A 22034-nucleotide genomic window follows, 5' to 3' on the forward strand; every position below is an offset into this window, starting at 1 on the left:
GCAGATTGTTGAGGGACTGGGACGCATACCAAGCGTGCGATTGCAATTCGAACATTGCGGACCCAGTAGCATCCAATGGGAGCTATGGTCGGGAGAACATTGATGAAACCGGACCCTTCTGTCCTTGGGTGCTGCGCCAGTGTTGCAGTTAACCTCGGCAGACCCCCAGCCTCGCTCTCGCACGGAGCAGGACAAGCCCCAAACACTGCTGCGGCTTAATCGGCTTAATACGGCTCGCTTCCATCTGCCACAACTGCTCACAGCCTCAGCGGCTCAGCCCTGCACAGCATCCAGCAGCTAATATACTAATTTCACATCTCGCTCAGCTCCTACGAGCTACCTGACCAGAGCTGCTTGCCTTCCCCAAGTTCCGCCACACCACCGGCACGCCCCCGCTGCCTCCGTCATCCGCACCCTCCCTCCTCCAAGCACCGAACCCTTCCACACCCCACCACCCCACCCACGCCCACTCCCTCCCCCCCATACCCTCACCCTCCCCTCCGCACCCTCCACGCCGCTACCTGGTCTTCATGAGCTCGGGGAACAGCTCTTGCGGCACGTCAATGCTGCCCAGCCGCTTCATGCGCCGCTTGCCCTCCTTCTGCTTGTCCAGCAGCTTACGCTTGCGGCTCACGTCGCCACCGTAGCACTTTGCCGTCACATTCTTGCGCAGCGCCTTGAGCGTCTCACGAGCCACGATCTTGCCGTTGGCGGCGGCCTGGGGATAGCGCATTGGAGGTTGGGTTTGGGGGTTATGGGAGTGGGCTTGGGGTAAGCTTGGGGCTGAGAGTGGGGCTGAGGGTGGGGCCTAAGGACACGAGGGAGTGGTCGACTCTCTTCTCCCGTGCTTTCCTGGCACACGCGCGCACGACGGCATGCACCGCGTGGGCGCCATCCCTCTCGCCCTCGGGCTTCCCCACACACAGTCCACTGCTGGCCGAACGGGTTCAACCACGCATTGGGCGGCCGCGCTCCCCTTGTCGATTCCCTTTCCCGTCGCCCCCATTTACCCCCCTCCACACCTGCAGCACCACCTCAAACTGCTGTCGGTCCAGCAGGTCCTTCATCTTGCCCAACAGCGCGCGGCCCAGCGTGGCGGCCTCGTCACGTGCCACCATGCGAGCCAGGGCGTCCACGGGGCGGCCGTGGGCCAGCACGTCCAGCCGCACCAGGTCGGCGGGGCGGTAGGGGCCCTCCTCGTAGTCGAACGAGGCGTAGCTGGCGAGTGTTGGGGGTGGGGTGGTGGGGTTTTGGTGGGGTGGGCGTGGGGGTGGTATCGGTGGTGGTGTGGATTAGGGGTGTGAATGGGGAGCACAGCGGGGAAGGGTCAGCAAGGTCTGCCATCTGCCGTCCGTCCCACCCGCCAGATCTGCAGCAGCTGGCGACAGTACACGGCCCTACAAGCACACTTCTGCCTGCTCCTGCTCCTCTCCTCCTCCCCCTCCTCCTCTCTCCTCCTCTCTCCCCCTCTCTCTCTCTCTCACCCCTGCGAGCGGCTCTTGACTGCGCTGTAGAAGTCGCCTGCCAGCTCCGCCAGCGGCAGGCGGTAGCGCAGCAACGTGCGGCCGCCGCCCAGGCTGCTGTGCTCCAGCGGCTCGCCGCGCCGCGCCGCGCACAGCTCCATGAGGCGGCCCACGGAGGCGTCGGGCGTGATGAGCGTAGCGGTGACGGTGGGCTCCAGGATGGCGGAGATCTGGTGGTGAGGGGTGGATGGGAGGGCAGGAGTGGGGGTTGGGGGGGCTGTTTGCAACAGTCCAAACGGGAAGGAGAAGAGTGACCAGAGACAGGGGCCGGGGGAGTGCGGCAAAAGGGGGCAGGGGGGCCTTGCGTGGCAGAATCGCCTGGGATAAATTAGTAGTAGATCCCGCAAGTCCCTCATCCCAATAACCCCCGCTCCCTCCCGCTGCCTGCCCACCTTCTTGTCCAGCGGGAAGTCGGCTGCGCTCTCCAGCGTCACCTCCGACCCGTCCGGCATCTGCAGGCTGTAGGGCACCATGGGCGTGGTGGTCACCACCGCCGCGCCGAACTCCTGCTCCAGGCGCTGCGTGAAGATCTCCATGTGCAACATGCCCAGGAAGCCGCAGCGGAAGCCGGGGCCCAGCGCGTCGCTGTTCTCGCGCCGCACCACCACACTGGCAGGGGTGAGGGGCGGGGGCAGGTGCAGGCGGGGCCGTGGAGAGGCGGGGTCAGGGAAAGGGGGGAGCATGGGGGGAGCATGGGGAGGGGGGAGGGGGGAGGGGCATGGGGAGGGGCATGGGGAAGGGGCATGGGGAGGGGCATGGGGAGGGGCATGGGGAGGGGTATGGGGAGGGGCATGGGGAGGGGCACGGGTAGGGATGGGTGAGATGAGATGGGCGGGGAAGGTATGGGAAGGAAGTCAAGATGACGAGCGGAGGCCTTGTATCGCAATCGGCCACAACCTGATCTTAGCCCCCACCTGGCGTCGTTCAGCAGCAGTTTGTCCATGGCCGCTGCCAGTGCGTCGAACTCCTGTCCGTCGCCACCCAGTGGGAACAGGCCCGCAAACACCTGCGGCAGTCGATCGTCCGCGAGCCAGGGTTGGGCAGGATCCCCGATGGCGGATGCCCCCAACCCGCATAGTGTCCGTGTGCCCCGCCCTGCACGATTGCCAACACCAAGGGCCAAGCACACGCAGTCGCCGCAGCTGCAGCCTCATGCTCCGCACTGCAAGCGGGTCCATCCCCACCCCCAACAGGCCCGCGCGCACCATTGCCTTGGCTGGTTTGAAGCCGGGCAGGCTGGGCGGCTGCGGGACCCCAGGCCGGGCGGCGTACAGGGTGTCGCCCACCCGCGCCGCCTTGAGGTCCTTGATGCCGCACATCATGTAGCCCACCTGCAGCAGTGCGCATGTGTGTGTTACATTAGCAAGACGACAGAAGACCGGCCCAAGCGTCGAAGTGACTTGCGAGCGAGTGTGTGTGTGTGCGCGCGTGCGTGTACGTGTGTGTGAGCGAGAGCACGAAGGAAACCTCCTTCCCTTTCCAGGCGCCAGCCCTCCTACGCTAAACAATCACACGATCAACCAGCCCTCCACCTCCCTGCCTGCCTGACCCCTTCCTCCGCCGATCGGTCAGCCGTCGTCAGCCCGCACCTGCCCTGTGAGCAGCCTGCCTGTGGGGTGCCGCTCCGGCGCCTGCAGGCCGCACTCCTGCACCTCGTACACCGCCCCCGTGCTGGCCATGGCCACCTTGTCGCCCACCGCCACCGCGCCGTCCACCACCTCCACCAGCACCTGAGGCGGCAGGGCGAGGCAGTTGGGCGTGGGTGAAGAGGAGGCAGCAGCAGGAAAGGTGGAAGGAGGCGGAACGAGAATGAGAAGGCAAAGAATGAGGAGGCGAAGGATCGTGTGTGTAAATCACAGGAATGTGGGACGGGGGTAAAGGGCTGTCAAGCTAAGCCAAGCAACTAGCCCGCCCGTGATTCGCCCCGACTCACCACCACGCCGCGATGCTGGTCGTGGAACGCGTCGAACAGCAGCATACGCAGAGGCGCATCGGGGTTGCCGCCGGGGGGCCGCACGCGCCTGCGCACACATGTTGGGGGTGCGTGCAAGGGCCGCGAGATGTGAGCGTCAAGGGAGCCAAGAAAGCACCGGCAACCCCGCCTGTCCAGCCCCTGTCACTCTCGCCCTCCCCACACCCTTTCTCCCTGCCTGCCTCCCGTGCCCTGCCCTATCACCCGGCGCAGTCATGCCTGGAACCCCACCCCAACCCGCATCAACCTCTCCCCGCTTATCCTACGCTTGCATTTCCCTCCCGACCTCCCACCCTCTCAGCCCATGCGCTCACTGTATGACTGCGGGCAGCACCGCCTCCAGGCCCACCCCGGTCTTGGCGCTGGTCAGCAGCACCGCCGCCGGGTCCATGTCGAAGGCCGCCGCCATCTGGGCTGTGCAGCCGCGCGGGTCGGCGGCGGGCAGGTCGATCTTGTTCACCACAGGCACCAGGTCCAGACCCTGGGGGGCAGGCGGGTTGGGTGACTGGGTGACTGGGTGAGTGGGTGGGTTGGTGGGTGTGGGCGGGTGGGTGGGTGTGGGTGGGTGGGTGGGTGGGTGGGTGGTTCCAGGCATGACTAGCTGGGCGTTGAATGAATGTGAGGGAGGTGAGGTACACGGCGGGATGAGGGGGTGTGCCGAGGGAGCCCGTGGGAAGATAGCACACACAGCAGCTCGGGTGCGCCCAGTTTGACCGGGAAGCGGCGCACACAGCACGCGTAACCAAGCTGTGACGCATCCCGGTTACGCCCCCCGGCTCCCCTCTGCCCTCCGCTCTTTCCGTGCCCCTCCCAGTCTCCACCACCTCGTCCTCCTCCAGCTGTGCGCACCTGCTCGAAGGCCAGGTAGAAGTTGGCCACGGTCTGCGCCTGGATGCCCTGGCCCGCGTCCACCACCAGCAGGGCGCCCTGGCAGGCGGCCAGGGAGCGGGACACCTCGTAGGAGAAGTCCACGTGGCCTGAGGGAGGAGAGAGTGGGTGAGGGGGTGAGGGTCTTGTTTTCACCATTCCCAGTGAGAAGCCAGGGACATGAGGATGCAAGGGGGAAGGGGCGGCAGGGGGAGGAGAAGAGGGAGGCGGAGGGGGGCAGGGCAATTCCCACAGGCCAGACGGGAATGCCTTCTCCTGGCGACACTGCTATTGGAGCCCCGCCCGCACCACAGCACCACACAGTGCAGCACGCAGCACAGTACGCCCTATGGACGAACTAGGTCACTGCCGCACTAGGTCACTGCCGCACTGGGTCACTGCCGCACCCGGCGTGTCAATGAGGTTCAGCAGGTAGGGCTGTCCGCCGGGGCCGGGCGGGTAGCGGTACACCAGCGACACAGTCTGCGCCTTCACCGTGATGCCGCGCTCCCGCTCCACCTGCACATACGAGCATACACAGTAGCTTACACGCAATCGGATCATATCATATATCACACACCGCGATACGGCATCCTGAGTGGTGCCCTCGTCCCTCATGCTCGCCCTAAAACGCACGCTTCACACGCTGCGAGCACCCATTCTTCCTATTCCACGCCCCCCGCTCCCCGCCTGCCTCCTGGGAATGGTGAAACCACCCCGCCCCACCCTGGACCCCCACCTGCAGCCCCACCCTGGACCCCCACCTACAGCCCCACCCACGACCCCCACCTGCAGCCCCACCCAGGACCCCACCCTGGACCCCCAGGCACGAACCCCCACCTGCAGCTTGTCCAGGTACTGGGCGCTGTGGGTGGCGCGGCCGCCCAGAGCGCCCGTGGCCTCCATCAGCCGGTCAGCCAGCGTGGACTTGCCTAGGGTAGGAGGGAGAGGTGTCCGTGTGGGGGCACAGATACCAGCCTTAACTAAACCGAACCCGATGCAAAAGAGCGAGGAGGGGGCAAGGTGGGGGTGGGAAGTAAAGCTGCGAAGGGGCGAGTCAGATAGCAGCACCTCGTATGTGCGTATGTGTGCGTGTGTGTGTGTGTGCTTACATGTGCATGGGGCTAGGTGCTTGTCTGTTTGACATGGTGGCAAGCGGGCGAGCGGTGGAGGCAGCACAGGCGGACCACCAAAACGTTGACATGAACGTGGCAGGTGCGGTTACCCGGAGCCAACACCTCTTTTACACCAGTCGCCCAATGCCCAAACCCAGTGGACAGGCAGTGGCCAGCCATCACATGACCGCTATACACACGGCCCGACACGCACCGTGGTCAACGTGCGCAATGATGGAGAAGTTGCGGATGCGCTCCGGCGGGAACTGAGACACGTCGTACCCACCCGACACGAACCCCAGCCCCGGAGCCGCGGGGCCGCCAGCTGCTGCCACCCGCCCCTGCCCCTCCGCCTCCGCCGCAGACAACGCCGCCCCATTAGTAGTGCCGCCGCCAGCGCCGCCGCCACCGTCGCCTTGCCCTTCCCCGCCGGGCGGCGGCCGCGCCGCTTCCGGATCTGGATCCGGAACTGCGTTCAGTGCATGTGCAGCCGCCGTGGAGGCCGCTGCGTAGTGCCGCCGCGACCAGACGCGGGCCCAGCATCCCGGGGGTGTGCGCGCTGGTGCGCCTGCAGGGCCCCTGGTCCCGCCGCTGACCCAGTCGGCAGGCGCCGTGGCATACAGCCGGTTAGTCAAGTTGCTGTTGTGGAGCGAGGAGCGAGGCCTTGCAGACATCGCAAGGAGGAGGCTGGCTAGATGGCTGCGCGCGGCACCGGCGGCCTCCGGACTGGTGCTGTTGCCACAGCCGGGACCCAGGCCTGTACCCGACTGCATGACGCCGGGCGACGTAGCAAGGACATCACCTCTTGAGGGGCCGCCGGCGCCGTGAGGCTCGCGATGTGCTGCCGGTGCGTCTACAGTTGGAGGGTGGCGTGCGGCGTGCCGCGGATGCGCTGGCGCGGTTGCGCCGCCAGTGCCGGCAGCAGCAGGATGCCAGGGCGGCGGGAGCCCCAACTCGGCATGCGGCGGCTGTGGGCTGTGCCCGGTGGGATGTGAGACCCGCAGCCATGATGCGGGAGCGTGGGGCGCGTGCAGTGCCCAGGCCGTGTGCAGCTCATCGGAGGCAGGCGGGTGCGATGGTGGCCCGTGCTGGCCGCTTGAACACGGGGCGTCCGGCAACCCCGCGACCCCCGACCCGCCCTGCCGAAAGGCCCCCACCCCCGTTGCCGTGGCTCGCCGTGCTAGCCACCCCTGTGCCGACGCCACCAGAGCAGCAAATTCCGCCGCTGCCCGCAGCGAGCAGCCAACGTTTGAAGGCGCCATCAATGCCGGAAGCTCAGGTCTCTGGATTCATCAAGCTAATGGTAGTAAAGTTACGCCAATAAATAAGCGGTGCATTTCCAACTGTTGTTCTCTACATGACTGCGACTGCAGGCAGTCCGAGAAGGACTTGATGCAGGGTGATGCACTCGCCCATGCGTATGAAAAACTGAGTTCCCTACATGAGAACCGCAGAGCCAACGAATACATTCTTTGTGGGCTTGAAGCTGACAGTCTGTTTGCCGCGTTGGCTATTACTCTCTCCCTGCGGGGTGCACACGCATACTTGGCAACGTTGGCATAGCCTGTTGGCTGAAAACCTGCACGGCTGCGATAAACCTTGTGCCACTTTGACTATTTATGGGCACAACGTGCATGCTTGCAGACTGCGGTTCTTCTGGAGACTATTCGCAAACAGTTTTCGCCCAGCAACTCCGAATGTGTGTCTGTCTCTGTCAGTGTTGTTGAGACATTCATTAGATCGTTTTGGCAGCTCAGTCGGCGCCTTGCTCGTGCGTGCGTAAACCGCCCGCAAGATGAGCGCAACGTGGAGCACTCCCAAAAAGGGGGGCGGCCCGAATGGCGTCAAGGCTCACTTCTCGCTGAGTAGCGCTGGCTTGCCGTCGGTGTCTGAGGAAACAACCCGACTCGTCGGTGGTGAGTACGGTCTGCGGTGCTGTGGTATCGACCGCAGTCAGCGTGGCAAACCAGCGGCTGGCAGCGCGCGGCGGCTGGGGAAGCGCACTTACCCATTAGGCCGCACGGTAACACGGTCTGTACAGCATTAAATGGTTGCTTAGAGCCCCGCTACTACCTGGTGGCACTTAGTAATTGGGGTTTTGCCGTTGGGGTCTCCAGCCCAGCGTTGACTGGCGCCTAGCACCCTCCTGCCCCTTCTAGCCAGCAACACCTGGCCCCCGCCTCCTCCTTCCCTTACCCCCTTCCCTTGCCCCGTTCCGTGACCCTCTTCTCTCTGTTCCGCTGCACAGGCGCAGCCTCTGACGACCCGAACGCCGCCGCCCCCGCGAGCGCCAAGCCGGCGGCCGGCCGGCGTGAGGGCACGCCCGAGGAGAACGCCAGCTTCCTGTCCCGCGTGTTCTTCTCCTATTGCAACGCGCTCGTCAAGCTGGGCTTCAAGCGGCCGCTGGAGCATGACGACCTGTGGAACGTGTCGGAGGAGGACGAGGCGGCGGCGGTGTCGGGGCGCTTTCAGGCGGCGCTGGCGGCAACGGCGGACCCGGTGAAGCACCCGCAGGTGGGTGGGCGAGGGGTGGATGGGGCGGACGGGGGAAGGAAGGGGGGAAAGGGGCGGACGGGGCTTACGAGCTGGATGGGAGGTGCGGGAGGGGGAGGCATTTTGGTTGCGCCCAGGGCCTAGGGGGCATGTGGGATTTGCCCAACCCAGTTCAGAACCGGGGGTTGTGGCTGTGACACACAAGCTGGGGGGCATAGTAGGGAAGGAAGTCAACTGACGCAAGCTTGTGCCTCAAGTTCCGGAACGGGATGCAAAGTCGGCGGCTTGCACAGCGCCGACAGTAGCTGGGCCGGCATGGTCCGACAGGCGGTCCGTGTGCCCCCCTCCTCACCAGCCCAGTGCCCGCCATGCGTCCCTCTCAACATTACTCGCACGCACCCCATGCGCCAAACGCGGCGCCGCACGTGCAGGGCGTGGTGTGGCGCGCCATGTGGCGTGTGTTTGGCAACTCGTTCATCTACACCGCCGCCATCAAGGTCATCCACGACATCATCATGTTCGCCTCGCCCTGGCTGCTGGAGCGCCTGCTGCACCACATGGGAGCGGGAGGGAGCCGAGGTGCGTACGTGCAGGGCCGGGTGTACCCGGCAGGGGGCAAGGTTGGGCAGGGCAGGGCTGGGCAGGGCACAGGGCGTGGCTCCATTTGGGTTGGGGCGGGGCGCGGTTGGGCTGGCTCGCGGCTGGTGCAGGTTCGCGACGCGGAGGGCGCGGGTTGCGGCAGGGTGTTGGAGCCTGGGCTTGGAGAAGGAGCCGGGGAGGGTCAGAGCCAGGCGTATCGGGGGCTGATGCGTGTGCTGAGGCAGGTGGAGGCCGGGGCTCCTCAAGGTCCCGGTTGTTCCAGGGAGCAGCTGACCGTGCGCGCCCTCACATCCTGTCGACCTGCCGCTGCTGCGCAGGCGGCTCGTTCGGCATTGCGGTGGCCATCCTGGGAGTGGCCCTGGCGGAGAACTTCACCGTCAACTGGTGCGTGCGACCAAAGTGGCACCGGGGCTGGTTCGGGGGCCCAAGCAAGGACGGGTTTGGACAGGGGCAAGCGGGGTGTGACACCATTGCTCCACCTCACGTCGCGCACCCCCACCTCCCCGCCACCACTTACCCCCACCACCCCCGCCGCCGCCGCCCCCTCAGGTACTTCCACGTGCTGTTTCGCATGAGCCTGCACCTCAAGATCAGCCTGATCGACATGCTGTACGACAAGTCGCTGCGCATCACCTCGGCCGTCAAGTCCGACATGGGCGCCGGCACCATCGCCAACCTGCAGTCCAACGACGCCGCCAAGCTGTGGAGCCTGGTGCTGTACCTGCACGTGGTGTGGAACGGTGAGGCAACGGGAGGGAGTCGTAGATACCAGCTCAGACGGCGGGGGCATGTGGGGGCGTGAGGGCGCGGGTGTCGGCGGGGGGCCGCCCATGCCTCCCCGAGCGCCCTCAGGGTAGCGGGGTGGAGGAGGAGAGCAGCAGCCAAGCGAACTAGCCGGGCTGGCGGAGAGGCTTCGTACATCTTTGTTGTTGGACATCAAAATACCGGTAGCAGCACTTGACGCCCGGTTTCCTGCGGTGCACTCGCGCCCTGCCTTGCCGCTCCTCAGGCCCCTTCCAGATCCTGTGCGTCATGTTCCTGCTGGTGCGCATCATGCACTGGGCGCCCTCCATGGCGGGCCTGGCCGTCACCATCGTCATCATCCCGCTCACCACGCTGCTGGGCAAGGCGCTGGCCAAGAGCCGCCGCGAGCAGGTGCGAGCCTGTGTGTGTGAGGGTGTGTGGGGGTGGCCGGGGGCGGGGGCGGGGGCGGAAGGGACCGGGGGCCGGGGGCCGGCGGCCGCCGGAGACCGGCGGGCTTAGGGCAAAGGGGCATGGGGGCGAGGCGGAAACCCAGCCATGCCACGACCTACCACGACATCCTGGCGTCTGACCCCAGCGTCTCAATCTCTCTTCTTTTCCGCGTCGTCTCAGTCTCCATCTTCATACCAATGTCCCAACCTGCATTGTGTATCCTCGCACCCCTCGCGCCCTGCACAGATCAAGTTCACGGACGCGCGCGTGAAGCTGTGCAGCGAGGTGATCACGGGCATAAAGGCCATCAAGCTGTACGCGTGGGAGGGCCCCTACGTGGACCGCATCATGGACCTGCGTGACAACGAGCTGCGCCAGATCCGCAAGACGCAGGCGCTGTCCATGTTCAACACGGCCATGTGCGTCGCCGAGTGTGTGTGTGTGTGTGTGTGTTATGTGTGTTGTGTGTGTGTGTGTGTGGTGTTGTGTTATGTGTGTGTGTGTGTGGTGTTGTGTTATGTGTGGTGCCGGGGGCCTTCGGGGGCCACGGGGGCCGTGTGGGCTGGTGTGCGTGGGCGGCGGGGTGCCCAAGTGGTTTCCTCGTCGCTTCCCTGGAGTTTGGCACTGGAGGCGATGGGAAATGTCGTTCTTTGCGCTGGGTCACCAACAAGCCATTTACGTGTGTGCGTTACCTCACTGATGTCCCCCTGCCACCGCCACCTCCACCTCCACCGCCACCTCAGGTTCATGTCGGGTCCAGTGCTGGTGGGGTTGGCGGCGTTCGGCACCTTTGCCGGCATGGGCTACAACCTGACGGCCGCGGTGGCGTTCCCCGCGCTGGCGCTGTTCAACCTGCTGCGCTTCCCCATCATCATGCTGCCCAGCCAGGTGCGCCGTGTGTTAGAAGAAAACGGAAGCCCGCCCAACGAAGCACCGGGGTTACTTACCGATACCTACCAGTTTACCGTGCGTCGCGTGTGTGCGTGTGCCCGTTCATGTTCGTGTGTGTGTGTGGGGGGGGGGGTTGTGGGAGCCTGGTGGCGGGAGGCCGTGTGCGTGCATGTGTGGCATCGCCGCACCGGTCGAGGCGCTGCCAGCTGAGCGTGTGGGAATCGCGGTGGACGGTGCGCAAGCCCGCGCGGATTGCCTACGGCGGCCCTTCTTGCACGTGCCGCTTCCTCATTCCTCGTCCTCCGTTTCGCCCCTTTTCGTTTCCCCAGATTATGAGCCTCATCCAGGCGCGTGTGGGTCTTCAGCGCATCCAGAAGTTCATGGAGGCGGACGAGATGAGCCACTCCGCACCGGGTGCGTGCAGGCGGCGACGTGTGGGGGCGCCGGACGAAGGTGGCAACAATGCGGTGCACCTGCAACACAATGTTCGCCTAGGCTGCGCACAGCCAACACGATGTTTGACTCGGCTGTGGGCGCTGGGACGGGGCGTAGCTCTGTGTAGCAGCGTGCTTCTCTCTCCACACCCGCCACACCCGCCACAGCACCGCATCAGCGCCTTCATCTTACCTAGTATGCCCGGAACCGTCCACCGCAGGCTACACATCCGTGCCGAACCCGCCCGCGCACGGCTCCACCTCCTCCTTCGCCAACGGCAGCGCCGGCGCCGGCAGCAGCCTGGGCGGCCCCGGCGGCAGCATGAGCTACAGCGCGGCGCCGCTGTCCATCCGCGACGGCACCTTCGCCTGGGACGGCTCCGGCGAGCCGGTGCTGCGCGACGTGACGCTGGAGGTGCCGCGCGGGCAGCTGGTCATGGTGGTGGGGCAGGTGCGTGCGGGGCGGTGGGTTTGGTGTGTGGGGGGTGGGCTTGGGTGGGTGCGTGGGGGTGGGTGGGCGTGCAAACAAACGTCCTCGTGCGTCTTGTTGCGTGGTTGGAACGGGCGAAACGAAGCCCCCGCGCCCAGCCCGCGCCCATGTTTACCTCATGTGTTCCTGTCGCGCCCCTGTTCTATCACGCAGGTGGGCAGCGGCAAGAGCAGCCTGCTGGCGGCGCTGCTGGGCGAGATGAACCGCCGCGGCGGCAGCGTGCGCGTCATGGGCAGCGTGGCATACACCGCGCAGGTGGGTGGATGGGTGTGTGGCGGTTTGCAAAGTGCGGTGAGGTGGGGGTGCTCATCACAGAGGTGGCAGGCAGGAACACCCTGTGAGTGCAGCGCAATGTGGCGCCGAGCCATGGAGCCGGCGGAGCCGGCGACGTGCCCCTGTTTCCTGCTAACACGCAACTGGCCCTTGTTGAGTCGGTGCGCTGTGGCTGACCCTGACCCTGACAGGACCCCTGGATCCAGAACACCACGCTGCGCAAGAACGTGCTGATGGGCACCGACTTCGACCAGGACGCCTACCTGGCCACACTGCAGAGCTGCGCGCTGGTGTCGGACCTGGAGCAGCTGCCGGCGGGTGAGGGGGTTCTTGGGTAGGAGGGGTTGTAGGCACCAGCCCAAAGTAAACCGAACCCAATGCAAAAGAACGAGGAGGAGAGCGTGGGGGGATGGGGGCCTTCGTGGAGGGCGGCGCGGTCAGCTATGGTGTGATCGCGTGAGGACGCAGACTGCCGAGGGAAGGAGTGAACAGGGCTTGCAGCACGCGCAGTTCAGTCTAGGCAGGTGTGGCGTGCGTGGGGAAGTGAAAGCAGCTGCCTATGGAGTATCGCTAGAGCGCCGTGTCTGCAGCCGTCAGTGTCCACGTCAGGTGTGGACCTCACAAGCACATGCGCCCACGCACCCGTCTGTTTACTAATTGCTCTCTGCTCGCCCGGTTTCGCCCCCCTGTCAGGCGACCAGAGCGAGATCGGCGAGAAGGGCATCAACCTCAGCGGCGGCCAGAAGCACCGAGTGGCGCTGGCGCGGGCAACGTGGGTGGCATGTGTGTGTATGTGTGTGTGTATGTGTGTGTGTGTGTGTGTGTGTGTGTGTGTGTGTGTGTGTGTGTGTGTGTGTGTGTGTGTGTGTGTGTGTGTGTGTGTGTGTGTTTTCGCACATGGACGTGGGTTGTAACCCTCAACCCCCGTGCACCGGTCTATCCGCCAATCGCGATCTCGCCTGACTCACTCCCGTTTTGCATCGATGGCCAACCCCCGCAACGCGCTCATCGCCTTCTCATGTCATATGCCTGTAACCCCGCCCCCCGTCTGCTATACTACTGTACCTGGCTACGCCTACACTTCTTAAATAATTATGAATGTAACCCCCGGGCACCCCGCAGCTACGCCGCTGCCGACATCTACCTGCTGGACGACCCGCTGAGTGCGGTGGACGCGCACGTGGGCCGGCACCTGTTCGAGGAGTGCATCTGCGGCCTGCTGGAGGTGCGGCGAGCCGTGTGCGTGTGCGCGTGCGTGCGTGTGTGGGCGTGTGTGTGTGTGTGGGGGGCGTGTGTGTGTGGGCGGGCGTGTGGGCATGTGGCCCTGGTGGGCTTGTGACCCTGTGTGTCGTCGAAGCCTTGCGACCATTCCATCTGCTTTCTGGCACCGTACGCTTTCGTGTTCCCACCCAGGTTTCAAGCATCCCAACCCCAGCTGCCCCCCTCCCCTGCACCTCTGCCCCCGCCCTTCGTACCTGTATCCTGTTCCTTTTGTCCTCAACTTGCACCTCGCCCCCTGCCCCTGTGCCCCTGCAGGACCGCACGCGGCTGCTGGTGACGCACCAGCTGCAGTACCTGCCCGCCGCCGACCTGGTGGTGGTCATGGACGCCGGCCGCATTCAGCACGTAAGCCCTGGGGGGGGCCAATGGATGGGGAAATGGGGAGATTGGGACTGGGCATGGGGGACATGAGCACGCACGCAGACGCAGGCACGCTGTTCGCTTGCACGTCGCGTGCACAGGGTCAAACTGCTCCTGGCGTGTGTTCCTGACGTGCACGCAGGTGGGCACATACGACGAGCTGGTGGCGCGCGGCGTGGACTTTCACCAGTTCGTGGCGGCCGAGGACAGTGAGCAGCCCGAGGAGGAGGCGGACGAGGACGGCGGCAAGGAGAAGAAGACCGCAGCAGCAGCAGCAGCAGAAGCGGTACCCTCGCCCGCCAAGCCAGAGCCGGCGGCGCTGCCCGCACCCGCCGCGCCATCCGCGGCCGCCGACACCCCTAGTCCTCCTCCCCTTCCCACGCCGCCGCCCATTTACGTCCGCAGCGACACCATCGCCTCGCTGGTGACGGCCGTGGCGGCCAAGGCTGCCGAGCCCGGCACGCCAAACAGCGGCGGCGCCAACACGCCCACCAAGCCCGCGCGCTTCGGCGGCGGCAGCCTGCGGCGGCTGGGCAGCAGCATGCGGCGCTCGGCCGCCAACGGCAGCAGCGGGCGGCTGGTGGATGTGGAGCGGGAGGCGGCGGAGGACTACGCGGCGGCGCGGACCAAGCTGGTGGACACCATGGCCAAGAAGGAGAAGGACGGCAAGATCGTCAAGGTGGCTGTGGTTGTGTGTGTGTGTGTGGGGGGGGGTTGCAAGGATTGGTACAGAGAAGTGTAGCGAGGTAGACAGCAGGTGTGGTGTTGCGCGTACTGATTGGGGGGGCGTTGGGGAGGGCCTGGCCGGGCGGACGTGCAGGCAGCCCGCTGACACATACGGTAGCACCCCGCAACCCCCGCAACCCATCACACACACGCGCAACAACCTAAAACACTTTCACACAATCTCTCCGTCCACAGGTTGAGGAGCGCGCCAAGGGCCGTGTGGAGCGCTCCGTTTACAGCGCCTACCTTTCGGCCTGGTCGCCCTACTACATCCTGCCCATTGCGGTGGTGTTCTTCAGCCTCAGCGAGCGCGGACTGCAGGTGCGGGCAGGCGTGGGAGGGCGTGCATGGGGGCTGAGCAGGCCTATGTGGGGGCGATGGGAACGTGTGGTAGCATTTGGCGTCGTTGGTGGTGGTGGTGGGGGGGGCTTTGTGGACGCAAAGGCTGTTTGAAAGGGAAAAGTAGAAAGATTTATGCCTCTTCGTCGAGGGTCCTTGGGCCCGGCACGAAGTGGTGCTGCGTGGCTTGAGCTGCTGAGCATGCATTCGCTCACGTTGTGGGTCAGATGCATGTATGTGTGGGCTAAGACGTGCACCGTGTCGCGATGCCTGCAGGTGCTGCAAAACTTCACGCTGAGCAACTGGTCCAATGCCACTGCGCGTTCCGTGGCGGAAAACAAGCCCGCTCACAACGGGTGGGTTCGCACCCCCATGCTTTCCGCATCCTGGGCAGTGGGCACTTCCTCGGTCCCAGCGCCGCTGCAGCTCCTTCGGTGTATCCTTCTTTGTGATCTTTAACACACACACACACACACACACACACACACACACACACACACACACACACACACACACACACACACACACACACGCACGCACACACACACACACACACACACACGCACACACGCACATACGTGTGGGGGAATGTTCCGTTTGTTTTTGTTTAACACACACGCGCAACTCTGCATCGCATGCACTGTCCTGTGCGTAATGTTCTTCCTTGTGCTCTTTAACCCACACGCACACACCGCTCCCTTCCCCTGCTGCCTCCGCCCACAGCACCTACCTGTCGCTCTACTTCACGCTGGGGCTGGTGTCCATCGGCCTGCAGCTGTGCCGCTCCGCGCTGCTCATCTACGGCTCCATCCGCGCCAGCCGCCTGCTGGCTCGCAAGCTGCTGGACAAGGTGGTGAGGCTGCCCATGAGCTTCTTCGACAGCCAGCCCACCGGTGGGTAGCGGAGGGTAGCGCAGGGCAGACCTCGGCAGGGCGAGGCCGGACTGGGAGGGCGAGTTGGCTGTTTGGCCGGCTGGGAGGGCGGCAGGCGGGCGGGCGGGTGGCGAAACAGGCATGTCAGGCGTGGTGGGGCTTGGGTCTGGTTCTAATGGCGCGACCCAGCTTCGTTTGTGGCGCCTACCTTGCCTGCGACTTCTGCCCCGCACACGCCGTCCGCCTGCTTGCATGGCGCCGCTCGAGCCTCCTGCACCCCTCGTGTCTCCGCCCCCGCCTCCTGCTCCGCCTTCTGCTGGCCCCACTGGTGATGGGACTTATTCGTTGGGCTCGGGTAAATACCCCCCAATTGATTGTGAATGTATTTCCTTCCTTACCTAGTCATGAATGTAACCCCCTCTCAGGCCGCCTGCTGAACCGCTTCACCAAGGACACGGAGGCGCTGGACATCAACGTGAGCGGCGCCGTCAACAGCGCGCTCACCACCGCCGTCACCGCCGCGCTGTCGGTGGTGGTGGTTGTGGTGGTGACGCCGCTGGCGGTGGTCATCTTCCTGCCGCTCACCTTCATCTACTACCGCGTGCAGCAGCTCTACATCGCCAGCAGCCGCGAGCTCAAGCGCCTGGACTCGTTGGCCTTCTCACCCATCTTCCAGGTGAGGGCTTACGAGTGATGGAGTGAGGGTCCTGGTGGTCGAAGGCCATTTTTTAATCAAACCGAATCACCAGTACCGGTAAATAACGACTATGAGCCAGAAGGTCACTGGCGTGACGGCGGGTGTGACCTGTGTGTGTGTGGCACGGGAATCCCGCCGTCGAATGGGCGCCGTCCTGCCCTGTTCGGACCTGTTGCGCCGTGACCCGCCTTGACCCACCACGGCCCTTGCCCCCCGCCTTCCTCCACGCAGCACTTCGGCGAGACGCTGGGCGGTCTGATGACCATCCGCGCCTTCCGCAAGCAGGATCAGTTCCTAGACAAAAACAGGGTGCGTGCAAGGAGGCATTTGTACCTGTGTACACAGAGCGCATCGGACACGGGGCAGCGCGGGATCTGCGGTAGGCAGGCGGGATCTGCGTTAGTTACTGTGGTAGGCGGGCTTCTCCGGTATTACCGCAAGCCGCCGCCGTGCCAACAGGGAACGGTCCCAACGTCCTGCTGACCCTCTCCCCTGATCGGCGCCTTGCCCCTACCCACAGACCAACCTCAACTACAGCAACCAGGCGTACTGGCCCATGCAGGTGGGTCCTTGACTCACCTGACTCACCTACCGCCTTTGCCGCTTGCACCTTTTCGCGCCACGTGCACCTGGCGTCGCTGCAACTGATGCACGCTCCGCGCGCTTGCCCCCCCCCATCTCAACCATTCCGCCCGCCGCACACGCACTCCGCAAATCCCACCCAATCCAAAACCACTTTGTACGAACCCCTCCTCCTGGCCGCACACGCACAGGTCGTGAACCGCTGGCTGAGCGTGCGGCTTGAGATGATGGGTGCGGTGGTGGTGTTCAGCGCCGCCGTGACGGTGGCGGTCATCTTCCCCAAGAACGCCGGCCTGGCGGGGCTGGCCATCACCTCCGCCCTCAACCTCACTGGCATCATGGTGAGCCCGGGAGGAAGGGCAGGCGGGAGGTTTGGTCCAGATATGTGGTGTGATGGGAGGGGGGTTGCAACGGTTTTTGGAAACGCGGTACAGGATGCACTGAAGACTGCAGACGAACTCATTACTAAAGGAGGAGAAACAGGAGGCCCTGCACCCTGCGGGCGTGCCGCCAAGGGAGGCGCGTGTGGAGTGCCATCGCCTCGCCGCCATGCTGTGCTGCACGTGCACCCCATGCCGTTGCCATTGCTCACGGTGTTGCCCTCTCGCCTCACTTCCACACCTCCTCTGGCCTCGCCTCCTCTCTCCTCGCCTGCTCGCCTGCTCGCCTCACCGCCGCCTCCTCCTCCTCCCCGCCCCGCCCCGCCCGCCAGAACTGGATGGTGCGCCAGACCACGGAGCTGGAGGTCAGCATGAACAGCGTGGAGCGCATGATCGAGTACAACAGGTGCGGCGGGAAGGGAGTGCGTGGTCCTGTCAACAGCAGACGCAGATGTTGCGTGCCAGAGTGGGCCCGGCATGGCTGCAATGGCGGAACTGCGGTTGTGTTAGTTAGGCGTGACGCCAGCTACGTGATGCGCCTTGCCACACACTGCACAGGTACGACGAGGAGGCGCCTGCCGTGGTGGAGGGCAACCGGGCGCCGCGCGGCTGGCCCAAGGAGGGAGCCATCAGCGTCAAGGTGCGCGCGCAACGGGCATGTGTTTGGGGGCTGACGGCCTGGTCCTAGGCGCTGGACGCTGCATGTGTGTTGTGACATTGCGTGGGTTGGGGCGTCTTTCCCCGCCGCCCATATTCCGGCACTTTCCCTGCCGTCTCACCGGCGCTTTTCCACGTGCGCTCAACCCCAAACAACTTGATGGCCTGTAAAAGCCCTAGGGCACAACACGTCCGTGCACTCGCATTCGTGTACACCACGAGTCCGTAAACCTATGCCCGCACGCAATCGTACACACACACAGGACCTGGTGGTGCGCTACCGGCCCGAGCTGGACCCCGTGCTGCGAGGCCTGAGCTTCGAGGTAGGTGTCCCAGGGGAAGGGTAGCCGTCTGTGTGTGCTGCACACAGCACCTGACTTGCCCGGATTGCGGTTGCGGGCGGCAGGCCGGGCAAGGCCGCAAAGCACCTCCCTCCGCCTCTCTGCCCCACACCGCTGGTCCTGTGCCCACCACCTCCCTCCATCTCTCCCTCTCTCATGCCTCCCTGTTTCGCGCCCTGCCACCGCCACCCCCAGGTGTCGGGTCGCGACAAGGTGGGTGTGTGCGGCCGCACCGGCTGCGGCAAGTCCACCCTCATGATGACTCTGTACCGGCTGGTGGAGCCGTGCGGCGGCTCCATCACCATCGACGGCGTGGACATCTGCGCCATCGGCCTGTACGACCTCCGGAGCAAGCTCAGCCTGGTGCCGCAGGTGGGCACGTGTGTGCAGGCGCGTATGTGCAGGCATGTTCCCAATTTTTGTTGGCGCGAGGGGAAGGTGTGGCGGGGGGTTATATTTATGATAATGTAAGAAGTGAAGGCGTAGGGTGGTGTAGGAGAGTGTGGGCAGGCAGGCAGGCAGGCAGGCAGGCAGGAGAGAGCTGTGCGGCAGCAAGGAGCGCTGCAGGATGAACTCATCACCCCATGCCTCCCCCCCCATCCCAGAGCCGCCTCTTGCCCATGGCGCCAATCACCACCTCACGAACCTCCCACCTATGTCTGTGTGTGTGTCTGTGTGCACAGGACCCTGTGATCTTCAGCGGCTCGGTGCGCTCCAACCTGGACCCCTTCGGCGAGGCCCGCGGCGACAGCGACATGTGGGAGGCGCTGCGGCGGGCGGGCATGGACGAGACCGTGCGTAGCTACGACAAGGTGCGGGTGGCGGTGGGGGCAGGGGGTGCCGCAGACACTCCTGCTGTCAGTCTAGCTGGGGGCGACATCTCCAGCAAGAGTGCTGCTCCATGCTGCGCCAGATGCCTGGGCCTGTCCCTGCCAGTACCTCCGCACCGCTTTCACGCCATCACCGCACGTGCTGCCAACAAAAGGGAAACGACACGCGTGCGCGCCATGTGTGCACAGGGCCTGGACTCGGAGATCAAGGAAGGCGGCGCCAACATGAGTGTGGGCCAGCGCCAGCTGCTGTGCATGGCGCGGGCGCTGCTGCGCGCCAGCCGCATCCTGGTGCTGGTGGGTGGCGGCGTGCGGGGCACTGTGGCGTGTGTATATGAGGGTTGACAGGGCTCGCAGGAATGCTTACTATTCCACCAACCCGATTTTGCAAAACGTCCATTCTCACACGCCCCACCGCCGCACACACAAACACAAACACACAAGCCCACACAGGAGTTATGTCGTCCCTTGCGCTCTCCCACACACACACAGGACGAGGCCACCTCCAATGTGGACAACGGCACGGACTCGCTCATCCAGCGCACCATCCGCAACGCCTTCAAGTGAGTGCTTGGGCGCGTGGCCGCACGGGGTTGGGCAGGGGTTGATCAGGGTTTGGCCACGTGCCCTCGCCCCCAAAGCACCTGCACATCTGGAGGACGCCGGCCAGGCGCTGGGTCCGGCGCACGCCAGGGGCCTGGGTCTTCAGCGAGCCGCGCCTTGTCGGGCCGAGGGCTCCCGGACCCATTGCGAGCTCAGCTGCATACTCGCGTGCTGGCAGCCTACCCCCTCAACCCTCCGTGACCCTCCTGATTCGCGGTCGGGTGGTGCCGTGTGGCTGGCACGTCCCGCGGGCGGGACCGTACACACGGCACCGCCCGAACCCGACACCCCACCCCACCGCACATCACCCGCACCCTGCCTGGCACAACCCAAAACAACTCCCAAATGCCCCATTTTTCAGGGACTGCACGGTGCTGACCATCGCGCACCGGCTGCACACCATCGTGGACAGCGATAAGATCCTTGTGCTGGACAATGGGCAGCTGGCCGAGTACGGCTCGCCCGCCTCCCTGCTGCGCAACCCGGCCTCGCACTTCCGCTCCCTGGTGGAGGAGACCATGCGCGGCGGCGGCGTCACAGGCGACGTGGTGGCCAGCGTGTTCAACGCCGCCACGGCCGAGGGCGCGGGAGGCGGCGGCGGCGGTGGTGTGGCGGCGCTGCCGCCGGTGGTGGTGGCCGGAAACTGAGCAGCGGGGTGAGGAGTTGGGAGAGTGGGAACGGGAGGGGAGGGGTGGAGCTGGGGGCGGGGGGGGGGGTTGTAAGTACCAGCCCAAACTAAACCAAAACCAACTAAAACGAGCGGAGCGGGGGGGGGGTTGCTGCGGCTCGCTCGGGCTCTGTGCGGGGCGGGCTCTGTGCGGGGTAGTGGATGGTGAGGGCGGTGGGGTCTGCGGCTGCTGGCGGCTGCACCAGCAGATGTTTGGCTGCGGGATTGGGTATTGCCAAGCTATGGTGGGATGGTGCACACGTAAGGCGAGAGTTTCGGAGGGTGCTGTGCGGGCTGAAACTATAATTTTGTTTACCATGCCGTAATACCGTACTCGGATATTCGGATGTGGGTTTGAGGAGCTATGTGCCCAGGCCATGAGGGGCAGGGTGAAACGTTCGGAGCGATGGAGCTGGACAGCGGAGGGAATACGAGTATTTAGGGGCGGGATTACCTGTGCTCGTCTGTAGTTGGTATCGATGCAGTGCGTCATGCCTTAGGTGTTTATCGAAGTCACACGCGGTCTGGACAAGCAATGACCAGGCTGGACGGGCGTGGTGTGGCGTGGCCGGAGGTGCGACCTGGGGTGCAACGGTGCTTAGTGATTGTTGGCCGGACTTTCACGACTAATTGTTGCTTGTCGAAGCTGTGGATTCGCCTACTTGGTGGCGTGAGATATGCGACGTCAGAGATGTCGGCCAGGCAGCAGTATCGGGCACTACCGGTGTCTGGTCGAAGGTGCGTGCGGGCAACGCTGCGTTGCACCGTGACCCCGCTGTGTTGCCGGGGCAGTCAGGAACTCAGGATTCTTTGGTGTGAGCACACCCAAGTCGGTGCTAGGGATGTGCATGTTTGCCTGTCCATGGAGAGGCAGGAGAGCGGTTAAGCATCGGAGATGCTCTAGCACGGGCCAAGGAGAGCAAGGAAAGGCTGACGGCCTTCGACCTTGCGGTTTGCACGGAAAGTGGTGGACGCGGCTAAATGGGAGGGCCGGATGGACGCGGGGCGGCTGAGTCTTGCATGCAGGGATTAAACTGCCTGTCATCCAAAAACGGTGCATTCACGGGCAGCCCGAAATACTGAAATTTGTGGCGCTTTGGGATGTGTGTGGTGGTGGGCAGGTGGAGTGTATGAGTCTGAGCATCTCTGCTCTGTAGAGTGACGTCGAACCGCACGTACGCCCGTGCCAACCGTACCCCACAGCACAGCACCCTCCCGGACTTGTGGCTGACTAAAGGGCTCGTGAGCACGGCCAGAGCTGCTCGCACTTTTATGTCAATGATACCAGATTACACGTATGCGATCTCAAGTTTATTGTGTTCGGGAGGTGAAGCGCTCAAGATTAATGCGGCTTACCAACGCTCGATCGGCCGCGGCGCCTAACACAACAAGCTACATAAATACACGACAACTTTGCGCCACTGATAATAGTTGCTGACATCAGATGCTAGCTCACTGGTTGACGAGCGCAGGCACAGTGCAGGCTGGTGCAGGGCGAAATGGTTTCCCCCCTTCACCTGTCGTTTTGTGAGACTTGTACTTGTAGACGTCAAGGCTGAGCACTTTGATCTGATAATTGCTAATGGCGTTGTGGGACGCTGCTGCGCGGTGCAGCGCGACTCGCGGAGCTATGCTCCTGAGGTCCAGAACTATGCTGAAGCGTCGAACTATGGCTTAAGCTACCAGTCGCCAGCCAGGCGTGTCAGGGCCGCGGAGATGCTGGCGAACAACCTGCAAGCCAGCTTTACAGGTGTGCTCGGCCACAGTGATAGCCCCAAACCATGTCTGATACACAACTTGACTTTGTAAAGGCTTTAAGCAAACTACTTATCGGCACCCACTCCCTG

The 22034-nt window shown here is 64.5% G+C and overlaps 2 protein-coding genes across 2 annotated transcripts; one reads left to right on the forward strand and one right to left on the reverse strand.

Moving 5' to 3' along the window:
* Nucleotide 1: 1 nt before the first annotated feature.
* On the reverse strand, nt 2–6827 carry CHLRE_03g174000v5 (uncharacterized protein). Its single transcript, XM_001703238.2, has 13 exons — nt 5692–6827; nt 5203–5294; nt 4770–4881; nt 4345–4472; nt 3810–3976; nt 3457–3544; nt 3113–3253; nt 2729–2854; nt 2438–2529; nt 1916–2132; nt 1485–1693; nt 1023–1218; nt 2–718 (listed from the first exon to the last, which is right to left on the reverse strand). Exons 1-13 carry the CDS (start codon nt 6737–6739, stop codon nt 518–520), a joined length of 2817 nt encoding a protein of 938 aa, XP_001703290.2. The 5' UTR covers nt 6740–6827; the 3' UTR covers nt 2–517.
* Nucleotides 6828–6947: 120 nt separating this feature from the next.
* Nucleotides 6948–22008, forward strand: CHLRE_03g174050v5 (uncharacterized protein). The gene is made up of 31 exons (XM_043060926.1): nt 6948–7393; nt 7726–7991; nt 8402–8549; nt 8888–8954; nt 9120–9310; nt 9580–9725; nt 10011–10183; nt 10508–10652; nt 10985–11069; nt 11311–11540; nt 11733–11834; nt 12044–12170; nt 12546–12624; nt 12975–13077; nt 13389–13478; nt 13636–14172; nt 14415–14540; nt 14835–14914; nt 15282–15451; nt 15856–16106; nt 16359–16436; nt 16648–16689; nt 16901–17050; nt 17422–17495; nt 17648–17729; nt 18010–18069; nt 18283–18459; nt 18771–18899; nt 19107–19214; nt 19410–19480; nt 19882–22008. Exons 1-31 carry the CDS (start codon nt 7273–7275, stop codon nt 20165–20167), a joined length of 4494 nt encoding a protein of 1497 aa, XP_042926055.1. The 5' UTR covers nt 6948–7272; the 3' UTR covers nt 20168–22008.
* The last annotated feature ends 26 nt before the right edge of the window (nt 22009–22034 follow it).

The sequence above is a fragment of the Chlamydomonas reinhardtii genome, chromosome 3 (assembly GCF_000002595.2).
Source record: "Chlamydomonas reinhardtii strain CC-503 cw92 mt+ chromosome 3, whole genome shotgun sequence".
Lineage (NCBI taxonomy): Eukaryota > Viridiplantae > Chlorophyta > Chlorophyceae > Chlamydomonadales > Chlamydomonadaceae > Chlamydomonas > Chlamydomonas reinhardtii.